This window comes from Pituophis catenifer, unplaced genomic scaffold (genome assembly GCF_029215685.1).
Source record: "Pituophis catenifer annectens isolate HBS135680 unplaced genomic scaffold, rPitCat1.0.hap2 SCAF_2, whole genome shotgun sequence".
Classification (NCBI taxonomy): domain Eukaryota; kingdom Metazoa; phylum Chordata; class Lepidosauria; order Squamata; family Colubridae; genus Pituophis; species Pituophis catenifer.
The window spans coordinates 86,267,564-86,279,522 of NW_027256882.1; the positions used below are offsets into that span (position 1 = coordinate 86,267,564).

An 11,959-nucleotide genomic window follows, 5' to 3' on the forward strand; every position below is an offset into this window, starting at 1 on the left:
GCATGAAGTTTTTCCTTTGGTGTCCTAAAGAAAGAAAAGCAGTACTTTTCTTCTTTATACAGTTACCAGAAATCAAAACACTTGACCCACATTTGTATATTTCATGTAGTTCTCAACTTACAACTATTCATTTATTTAAGAAAATTTATATGGCCACCCAACTCACCCTCAGTGACTTCGAATGACTTACAAAGATAAGAACCCAATATAAAAACAATAAGAAAAAGCAATAAATCCCCACTCCCTGGTGACAACAATCAAATGAGCCATTTGATGGGCCCAGGCCAATTGACAAAACCAAGTCTTCAGGGCCTTACGAAAGTGTGTCAAGGTGCCAATCTTATTTCCAGAGGGATGATGCCTCATAGGGAGGGAGTTACCACAGAGAAGGTTCTTTTCCTTGGTTCTGCTAGATAGACTTCCTTAAGACTTTCTTCCTTGGAGGCATAGTGGAGACCCAGCCGCACCTGCCCCAGGCACCCAGTGCTCTGTTCTCTCTCATTTGTGATCCCTGCAGGCTTTGGCCTGCTTCCAAACTGGTGGCTCAGTCACACAAGGGAGCCTGTCAGTAGAAGCCACTGGCACATGGAAACAGTTTACAGCCTGTAGGCTGAGGCCTAATTCCCATCCAGCCACCCAAGGGTACTCAGCCTGCTCCTCGGTCCAGCAGCACCCAACTTAGCTTTTTGTTTTTTGCAGAGGAGGCCAGCCTATGCGATGGAATGCAATACAAAAGTCAGCTTTCTTAAAGAGGCTGCTGGTCTTATGGCAACCTTTTGCTATTCAACAAGCAAATAGCACTTCTCACAAGAGTGTAGGGAGATCAGTATTTTAAGGAGGCGCCATTTTTGGAATTGCCTGCTTCTGCTGATCATTTTAGGTTCCTGTGTGTGGCTGAGTGGCCAGCTTGGGAGGAGGCAAAGACCTGGGGGACCCAGTGGGATGGGGGGGAGGAGATGGGGGTGCTGCAGTGTCCCTGCAGTTGAAACCGGGTTGTAAGTACCTTTTTGGGAGAGAGAGTCTGAGGTAACTTTGAATGGGCGCTAAGCAACTGGTCATACATCGAGGACTATCTATATACAACGTAGTCAATTGTGTAAACCTGTTTGTGGCAGATTCGGGAAAGCAAAACATATTCTCTGGACTGCAAGTGTTTGAAGAAACTCCTTCACTTTTAGGACACTTAAGATAATCTCTGAGATGACTTACCACAGCTATTTTCAGACAGATCGAAGAGAAATAGAGCTGACCTATAACAGGGAGAAGATTCACCTGAAGGAACCATTTTTCACCACCAACCCAGACATCATGCCAGCCTGAGAGGGAACTCTCTATGTTACAATAAGATCCAATATTCACAATCTTTACTTAAAAGAAAGTGGTATAGCATTAAGGATTTGGAAGCTTAAAATTTCTTTTTCGGTAGGAAATGCTCATATTTGCTAATGGTAATAGAACCCATGAATTAAGCAACCCTAGGGATGATGCTTTACGGGGTTTCTTGGAAGTGTGGACTTGCAGGAGGCCTTGGCTATCCTGTTTAAGGAAAGGCAGATATTAAGTTGGGTTTGTCCCCCATTTGTTTGAAATGGGGGGACAGCTTTTAAAAGCTGACTGACATTTCCATATAGGGCACGGGTGTCGCGGCGTCACGTTGCCATCACGTGATGTTTCGTGACGTTTTTCCCCTTCGTGGAGCTGGGCTGGACAAGGGCTACGCATGACGCATCCAGCCCGCGAGCCGCCACTTTGACACAACTGATATAGAGGAATTTCAGAAATCATTACTGATCTCAGAATTGAATAAAAACCTGTTGAGTTTTTCAAAGCAATTTTTCATGATGGCCCACTAAAAATGAGATACATTTATAATATGCTCTCATGAACCTGTGAGATCTTACTTACCTTCTATTGGAACAGGCGTATAATCCCAACCTGAATGGCTCATGCCACCAGCCCACAAATATTATTCCTTTGTCACCTGGGGACCACAGGGCCTGGCCAGAGAAGCAAAAACAAAGTATTAGCATGTGAGATTTTGAGCACTAAGTGCTAAACTATGCTATGTCCCACAATCTTCTTCCATAATCTGAAGGATGCTGCGCAGGAGATCTGATTCTTCAAAAAGATCATCTATTAGGAGCCGATTCAATCCTTGGAACTGCTATTTGGTAGTAACTCTCCAATTACTCTCTCCCCCTGTTAGAAATGCTTGGGAGGAAATAGTCCTACAAATCAGTGGTGAGTTGCCCCCGGTTCAGACCGGTTCGCAAGAACCGGTAGTAAAACTGGTGGGAGGCCCCACCCACCACCCTGGATGTCATCATCGGCGATCTGCGCAAGCGCAGAAGCTTCTTCAATGCGCGATCATGTTGCAAACCCCTGCTGCAAATATATTTTTTTCCAACAGATTCCTGCTGCCATTCTACATTTCAGCTAAACTTGCATGAAAGGCCAAGGCACCATCCAGCAGTGAAAACAGTAGCAATACAGTTGAACTGGAGCACAGTATAAATGTCAGACTAAGTACTGAATAACAGTTTTCAAACAGTGTTTCAAGCTGTTTTAAAGGAAATGCAATTGCATGGCTTCGATTAGCTAATTTCCTACTAAAAATCTAACCCAATTAGATTTCCTCCTATTTCTTTCCCTTTAAAGGAAAAGCTGGAAGAAAACAGAATGAATGGTTTTAAAAACCATGCTACTACCATGCCTCATAAACAGAATTTTACACAATTTCAAACCAATGTAGATTTCCATTTTGTTTCCAAAATTTCTGCTTTTTCCCCATTTTTTTTCTGACCACAAATGTTTTATGATTGATAGAGTTAAGAATGATCCATCTGGAAGTAGCAGCATAAATGTGGGTGGAGAGTTAATGTGACAACATCTTGCCCCAGATTAACAAATACACTTATAAGAAGTATTTTCTATCTAATGCAAAGTTATCCTTGCATACGCATAGCATCTATTATGAGGTCACTGAATATTACCTATTCAAAGTATGGAAGTAATGTATAGAAACTGCACTTATAAAAGAGGCAAACATGTCAAGGGCCATGTTAAAGCTCAACTGAGCAGAACAGTTTCCAAAACTCATCCTAGCTGGCTTGCACCCTGAATATATCTCTTTTATATATGCTTCTGCAAACAAAAAAAAAACCAATGTAATGCTCCTTAAACAGAGACCTGGGGTATTGTTTTTATCTTCTTCCCAATTTAACTTACCAGGCTGCATTCTACTAACCTGTCCAGGGGAGAGGTGCCCTGGGATGTCTCCTAGCACTGAAACCTCAGTGGTTTCAATATTCAACACACATAACACAGGGACACTTTTGTCGCCCAGTGTCTCTCCCCAGTTGTCATTGTACACAAATCGCTCATTCTAGAATGTAATCAAATAAATAAGTATTTTAGAGAGCTATGTATCTATATTCTTTCACAAGGTAGACTGAAAATAAATACTACTACAATTGTGTAAGGATTGAACGGTGATATCACCATTGCCTGGGGGCCCATTGAAGTGGTACCCATCTATCTATTTGTCACCCACTTTTGAACTGCTATGTCAACAGTAGCTGGAGCATGTGACGGGAGCTTACCCCATCCCATGGTAACAACTGGGTCTCAAACACGGATCTGCCGATCGTCAGCCCAGTGTCCTATCCTCATGAGCACTCCTTTTACTGAATATAATTTACAGCTTTTTTCCCCCCAAGGCTTGCTGAATCCACTAGTAAGACTGGGTAGTGATCAAATTTGAAATCTAAAATTTGCAAACTATTTTCTAGGAACTGAACACAATAATGCAATGCAATGATGAATTTTGTACATTTTTTCTTCAGCTTTTATTTGCCTACAGGTTAATATAAATTCAACATGCAACGGGCCAAAAGTAAGGATTTATAATGTCCTCTTTACAGTAAACAATACTTTGATCAATTCTTGGTTGGGTATTTTAACAAACTTCATGCAAGGTTGTTTTTGGAGATGACTTGGAAGCTGCAACTGATAAAAATACAGTGGTAATATTGCTAGCAGGTCAACCTATCTGTTGAGTCATGCCTACTTTGAAGTTGCTGCTGGTTACTAATAACCTCTTGGACTGTAAGATAGTTGACATAGTTCAGTTATTTGAATAAATAAAAAAAAAAGGAAAAACTCTATGGCTTTCTTTATTTACCTCCTGTGCTTCAGTGAATTCCTCTTGAGAGAAAAATTGTTGTTTTGGAGAGTGCTTTCTTTCTGCAACATACACAATCTGAGTTTCTGAGTTGGACCAAGCAAAGCATCGAAACTGCTCTGTGGTAGGACAGAAATAGGAAATAACATGTGTAGGTAGAATACAAGTTTGCAGCATCACCTGACCAAACTAAAAAAGCTAGCAGAACTTACATGCTGATTGTAAACTGTGGGTCACAAGTTACCTGAATGGGTATATTTTCTAAAACCACTAAAAGGAATGAACATTTGACTCCTGTTTCATATATTATATCTAAATCCTAATGTGGTTTGTTTAATTTGCATTTAGCTGATCTAGCCACTGTGGCTTGTGAATCAAGGATTGTGCATTAACACAATGTATAAATGTAGCCAGTAAAATGACTGAGCAAATTATGGCTTACCATACTGTGTGACCATTTACTGTAATCCCCTTCACAATTTTTAAATTGAGAAGTATGGTAGAAGCAATACCCAGAATACTTATCAAAACAACAAATGATCCAAATGATCATTTTGTTGCTAATTGGTACAGTGAATTATTGGACCTTTTGGGGGCCAACAACCCAGAATAAAGTTTCCAGGATTATATATAGGTTACAAGCATTTAAAATGGATTATGTGCATTATGCACTTTAGAAGGTAATTACATAGGCAATTATTTATCAGCACGGCTGGAGATAAGAAATTAGCTGAGATTGGAATATTTTTAATGACTAGATACAAAGTTCAACTTATTTCTTTGTCATGGCAGGAACTGTTATGATAAGAGTATGTTTCAATTGTCCTTGATCACCTGGAATGTCTACCTGAATCAAAAGCCCCCCCCCACACTTTTGCTGTGTTTAGCACTACTTTATAGAATTTTAAGCATTTAAGGTTGATTTGAAGCTAAAGCATGTGATGAAACCAAGTTACAGCTACCACTGATGGCAAAGGGATTTTTCCTCAGGTTGCAAGTGGATTTGCTTTACACACTAGATATATCTTCCACGGAAACAGTATATACCGATGTTTCAAATAAAGCAAGTAAATAGAACAATTCCAAATGATAACAGTTCTGACTATCCTTAAAAGATTATGGCTGTTTCACTTAATTCTAATATATTGTTGATAAAGACAAAGGGTAACCAAAGTTGAAGATTACCATGCGCTTATACAACTATTGTAATTTATGTTATATTGTGACTTTTATGAGAAAGGAGTCTGCTTCAACAAACAATTTTGCACAAATGCATGTCATATTTTCACGTATGTCATATTTTAAAGAACTCAGGATTTTGTTAACTGAGAGGTAGCATGTTCAGTAAAGCCAGAGAAGAAATCTCAAGTAGCACAGCTTGGCTTTTGGGGGCTTACATTCCAAACTCTGGTTTATAACATTAAAGCTGTAAATATAACCACAGAGCCAGTCTATTTTGTGGTGATGAAAACACTGTTGACATTTCTTTTTAATTAGAGATTTCATCATCCCCCTTTTTTAGAAGCAACTGCTGCTTCTTACTGCTTTATTTCTTTGACACTAGCCATAATAATATTGAATATATTCTTTCTGTAGCTACAGGAAGAGGAAAGTCCTGTGCAAAGAATTTATGGATAAAGTAATAAATTACTGAATGAAAATTGGTGTTTAATGAGGGGACTGGAATGGAGTAATTTGTGAAAGGAGAGAACCTCTGAGAAAGTTATTAAATATTTGGAATTGAGCAGTAGAAGACAAATTTGAAAGTGAACTACGTATTTACATCTAATTGCTAAAATGTATAAACTTGAAATTTGAAATAGAACAAGTGAAAGACTGTACGATAAAATGTGCTAAGAACTCTGGACACAATACACATACAGTGAGAAAATACGTGGTTAAATGAACTAAGATTTACATTTTGTTATAATCTAAAAGAGATTATTTTATAAAATGTACCACTGACATATAACTGTAGGAAAATTGTCTACAATATATAAAGCTACTTCAAATTTAAGTTAGAAATGTGGACAACATGAAGGATCATTTCATTATGCCTGGTAGATTTGTAAAAAAGACAGAAATTTTTGTGCTGAAATATATATGATGATACAAAATAATTTAAAGGTCAACATTCAATCAAAACCAGAACTTTTCTTTCTGTCTTGGACTAATGGACAGTCAAATGGAAAATAGCCTTGGAAGTTTTTTTAAAAAATATATAATTACTGATAGGAGACTAGACTCTTAAATATCCACAACAAAGGAACAGTTGATGAAGATGAACTAGCAGAGATGGGAAAATTACGTTGTTTGATTAGAGGACAAGCAATACTATATTTATCAGTGACTGGAAACCGACATCTGACAGAGACAATTCAAGGTTGCTTTCACCAATGGCTGACTATTCAACCCTGGGTAACCTGTTTCATTTCTAGGCACCCCACCTTGTGGACTAGGGACTGGCCTGAAGCTCTAGAGAAACCCCAAAAGCTTAATTGACCCCAATCAACCTTCTATAATTTATCAACCATCTATTGATCCCCCAGACTTTTACTGACCCCTTTTGATCTTTAGACATTTATCAATCCCTTGGATAGTCTCATTGACTCTTGGGGATCAATACGGACAACTTTGGGGAACCCTGGCCTAGACCTATACTTGCTGTTAAAAAAATTAACCTGCATGGTCAGGGACACTTGCGTTTCACAAAACATAGCACTGCAGCCTGATTAACGCAATTAATTTGACAAAGCAGCAGGAAAGTATGGGTGATATTCATGGCAGGATGTCACCCAACATCTGCCACCAAGATTTGAAAGTCTGCAATCTCCAGGCTGCAATAGCCAGCAAAGCTCTTTAAGAAGACCACCATTTGCAGAAAAGGCAAGAAAAAAGAAAGTATACAATACTAGACAGCTAGGAGAACTTCATTCTGGCACTGGGAAAGGGATGTTAGTAGGAAGAAGGAGCATGGTCAAGGGCTATGCTGGTGGAGTGCAGAGCTCACAGGGCTGAGAAAGCACCATCGCTAAGCCTGCAGAGAGCAGCATGCGGCCAAGCCTACTGTTACTGCCCTTACCATCTGTGTACACTTTGCCATGTTTATCCAGCGCTGTGAGATTGATATTTCTTACCCTCCCACTGTTGTTCCAAACCTGCTGGGACACAGAAATCAGTACAGGGCAAAATCTGCCACCACACACTGAGGCCAAAGAATCAACAGGCTCATCAGAATTCTTCTTCCTTGTTCTACTGTTACAACTGAAAAAGTTTTGAATTATGAGGGGCTCCGAGGAAACAAAGGATGACCGTGAATTACACAGAGCTACTTGGAACACATTTCCCTATTAAGATCTGTAACTCTAGGTCTCCTTGGGTAGAACAATTACCATTCATAGTGGGACAAGCATGATTTATATGCCCAGTACATTACTGCAAAGAACCAGTTTCCATATATATTTGACCCTAGCTATGCTAACTCCTTTTACAAATGTCTTAGATCTAAGTCCAGCACCTACAGTATAAGGTTTAATGAACAAATATTTTATTTCTCCTTACTGATTCTCCTGAGTCTCTATCTGACTTTTATGTTGTAGCTAAGGCTGCCATATCGATATCAGTCAGTTTCAGCATGCAGCATTTTCAGTGCTATCCTTGCTCTCTTTGGAGGCAAGGAGAAACAGCCGTGAATAGCATATACTTTACCTCCAGGACCTCCTGTTTCTGCCCCGTTTCCAAATAATGGGTGAGAATAGCTTTATATTTCCCAGTAGGTGACATTCCAATCAGCAGCCTATATTACAAGAGAAAAGGGGGGTGGGCAGCATAAACAGGAAAGCCAACTTGGAAGCAATTTACAAGAAAAGCCTAGAGGTAAGTTTATTTCTTTCTATCTACTTCAGGGATCCACAGGGAAGAGAATTCAAGACTGATGCCTATATAATCCTATGACCCCTACTACCTCTGGCCAAAAAATTTCAGGTAGCTGGGGAAGCCCTTTGCTGTGAACCTGAATGAAGTATAATCAGTAGGAATTGGACCGGTGCAACATGAAGCTAAGTGTGCATGCAGCTAATGGCACAGAGAAATAAGACCTTGGAACTCTTTTATCACCCATCTTCAAGATTAAGGAAAGCTAATTATCCTTACTCCAATAGCTATTTTACTGCACCTGATTAAGCATAAACTACTAAATGGTGGTCAAGGTATTTTAGGGACTACCTTACTTCCACTATTTCTATCCATCCTACGAAGTCAGATAGGAGGAGAATGCGCTGGGTATTTTAAGTCTTTATCAGCTAACCAGAGTTGCATTTGTGAGATGTGTGACCATATATATTGATTTAAATAAAATAAGCTGGGCAAGAACTTCTAAAGCATGAAAAAGACATGAGGAAACATAGATGTTTTACGTACTGATTGTGAATCTCAGCTGGCACACCAATGGGAGTAACAGAAACAATTTCTCTGCCATCGTGGTGAAGGATGTATTGGCGACTGAATCGCAGTTTCTGATGGCGCTCCAGATCTGTGTGGCGCCACTCTGCAGAAAAGGAGGAAATTGAGTGAGAAAGCTGAGGCTTGCCCAGGTCTTTGGTATATAATATTGTTGTCTTTGAAATGACTAATATTTTACTCTTTAAATTTTTTTGGGTTAAAATATATTTTTAAAAAATAATGCGATATCCCACTTAGAAATATGACATAGTTATGACTGATGATATGCCACCAAATCAACGTTGACTCAGTGAACACATCAATAGATTTTCTCCAGAAGGTGCTGTCCCCAAACAGGTCTTCAAATGGTGAGTCAGTTGCCATTACAATTCGGCCTTTATTAGATACCTTTTCTCTTTTGATATCTTTGATCAAATGAAAGAGAGAAGCAAGTCAGACTAGTCTGATATTGTATTGTTCTTCTAAGAGCTGCCAGGCAATTGTTGTTGTTGTCTTGGTTGTGGTAGAAGTTCAGACAAGAAGCTATACTGTTCCATATTTAACAAGCTTTGATCAGAAGTCTAAAACTCAATTTCTTTAAAGTCCGGAGCATAGTCTTAAACACATACTTGAGGACATGAACAGTAAAGTGATTATGTGCCATCTAGTCATTTTTGTCTCCTAATGACTACATAGATAGATCTTTTCCACTAAGATTTATCCTTAACCTGGTCTATCAAGTCTCCCACAATGCACTCATTGCCACTATAACTGATCCCACCCATTGCTTATTGTTTGCTTCTTCTCTTTCCTTCCACTTTCCCAGAAAGCTGGTTCTTTGCATATGTGTCCTAAAGAGGATAATTTGAGCATGATCATTTGTGCCTCCAGTAAGAACTCTGGGCTGATTTGTTCCATATGATCCATTGGTTTGTTTTCTTGGCTGCCCATGGTATTCTTCTGCAACACCAAAGTTCAAAGGGATTCTTCCTATCCTGCTTCTTTAAAGTCCAACTTTCACTTCCATAGATGTCACTGTCTGTACAATTCTGATTTTTGTAGGTATAGACACTTTTGGCACTTGATTATCTTTTCCAAGACCTTCATGGCTGCAGTAGCAAATGCTAATCTGCAGTCTATTTTTTGACTGATTGTTCCTTTACTATTGAAGGTTGATCTTAAAAGGCAGAAGCTCTCCACTACCACTTTGATAGCTTCATTGTCAATTGTAGGACTGGTTATTCCACTGTTGTCATTAGTTTGCTCTTCCTTATATTGAATTTTAATGCCATTATTTCGCTGTGCTCTTAGACTTTTAATATTAGGACTTGCAGATCTTTGCATTTTCAGGTAGTAGGGTTATTAGTGTATTTGACAAAACAAAATTAGCACTGGAGATATGCCTAATTTTATTTTACTATTCAATTGCACTCAGAATTCTCCCCCTCCAAGACTCCATCATCTTCAATCACAATGTACAGAAGGCACAGGCTAAACAAAGTTTCTCCAATTGGTAGACTATACATCAGTTTGTGCCGGCCCATTTTCCCATGTTTGCAAAATGCAAAAAGTATTTCAAACACTACCTCATTCGTGGGTAGTTCAAGAAGCTGGCAAACCAAGAGAACTTGAAAGTAACCCGGTTCCCTTCCTAACATAGACTACAGGTAGTCCTCGACTTACGACCACAATTGAGCTCAAAATTTCTAAAAGTTGCTAAGTGAGACATTTATTAAGTGAATTCTGCCCCAATTTACGACCTTTCTCACCGCTGTTAAGTGAATCACTGCGATTGTTAAGTTAGCAACACGACTGTTAAACGAATCTGGCTTCCCCATTGAGATTGCTTGCCGGAAGGTTGCTAAAGGTGACCACATGACCCTGGCACACTGCAATCCAGTCATAAATATGAATCAGTTGCCAAGTCTCTCAGTTTTGATCACGTGACCATGGGGATGCTGCAACGGTCGTAAGCATGAAAAATGGTCATACGTCACATTTTTTCTCCAGGTGCCATTATAACTTTGAATGGCCTCTAAACGAACTGTTGTAATTCGAGGGACCACCTTGTACTCTGAGAGCCAGGACTGGCTGGAGCAAGAAACAGGGGCTCCAGTGAAGTGGCTCACCCGTGTAGAGGGGCAGGCACTTGGCACCACAACGGGCAGCAATCTCGGGTCCCACGTTGGCATAAGTCACTGATGGAAAGCGGCTGACTTCCTGGTAGACGGTCCCGATTCGGCCGGACAGCTGGAGAGAGAGAGAGAGAGAGAGAGCAAGCGAGTGACCAAGGCAGCAGCGATGAGATGCGGGCGCCTCCTTAGGAGCCGCTTCCCCGTTTCTTCTTCGCCATCCGGGGACGCAGAGGGGCCAGTTCTGCCTCCCTGCCTCCCTTCCTTTACACTCCTCTCCTCAAAGTCGCCCTACCGCTTCTCTCGCGCCTTCCGAGCTGCGCGCCATGATACCCCCGTCTTCTCCCGCTGCCCGAAAACCTGTCCGAGCCCCGGCAGAGCAAAAGCAGGCGCGAGTGCAGGTGCGTCCGCTCAGCTTCGGAAAGGCCGACGCTGCAGTATAACAAGCGGGCGCGAGATAAGGAATAGCCGCAGTGATTGGCTCGGCCAGATGGCAAAAGGCGGGACCAGCCTCATCTCGCCCGTCTTCCTCACAGCCCGGGAGGGCAGAGCGCGGCTTTGGCATCCGGCGCTTCAGGCGCCTGGGAAGACAACGCGCTGCTTTCTCCTCCGGCGTTTCTTCTCCTGCGGGCGTCCAACCTAAACGTCCAAGCGCGGTTTATTTTGCTTCTCGGGCTTATTCACGCAATCCGCCCATCAGTTGTCAAAACGGCAAAACGTGGGGATAGGGAAGAGGACGGGCAGGGCTTGACAGGCAAAGGGAAGGCGGAGGGGAAAAGCAGAGCTATTTTCGGCTGGCGGGTATACAGTAGCTTGAAACCAGCAGCGTGGCTGGCGATACGCTCGTGTCATGCGAACCTAAAAAGCCGTAGCGGAATGAATTGACTACGGGACGAAGCGGGAGTGTGCAAGCACGCAATGTAGTTTTTTTTGCCATAATAGGGGGAAAATAAAAAATAAAGTAGACATGCTAACAACAACAACAAAAAGAAACTCTTAGGAGTAGGGCCACCATAAGCTATGAAAAACCAGCATTTATTCTACTAAGGAAATTGATCTTTATTTTTTTTTTTGCTTTTCTTCTTTGAGTTGATTTTCATGCCGGCTGCTTACAGATGTACACTATTCACCAGTTACAAGAATCAGGTATTATCACAGTATCAGAATAATTCCCCTCACTTTGTCTTTTTCACCCAGTTATCCC

The 11,959-nt window shown here is 40.9% G+C and overlaps 1 protein-coding gene across 1 annotated transcript in view; it reads right to left on the reverse strand.

Annotated features, from left to right (window-relative positions):
• Positions 1–11,127, reverse strand: part of LOC139309611 (acylamino-acid-releasing enzyme-like) — a 32,573-nt gene extending 21,446 nt beyond the window's left edge. The window contains exons 1-9 of the mRNA XM_070933737.1: positions 11,051–11,127; positions 10,753–10,873; positions 8,603–8,729; positions 7,892–7,979; positions 7,266–7,341; positions 4,184–4,302; positions 3,248–3,385; positions 1,906–1,997; positions 1,210–1,250 (exon numbers count right to left, since the gene is read on the reverse strand). Coding sequence (XP_070789838.1) covers positions 1,210–1,250; positions 1,906–1,997; positions 3,248–3,385; positions 4,184–4,302; positions 7,266–7,341; positions 7,892–7,979; positions 8,603–8,729; positions 10,753–10,873; positions 11,051–11,083 — 835 coding nt within the window. The 5' untranslated portion in view covers positions 11,084–11,127. The remainder of the gene's footprint in view (positions 1–1,209; positions 1,251–1,905; positions 1,998–3,247; positions 3,386–4,183; positions 4,303–7,265; positions 7,342–7,891; positions 7,980–8,602; positions 8,730–10,752; positions 10,874–11,050) is intronic.
• Positions 11,128–11,959: the final 832 nt, after the last annotated feature.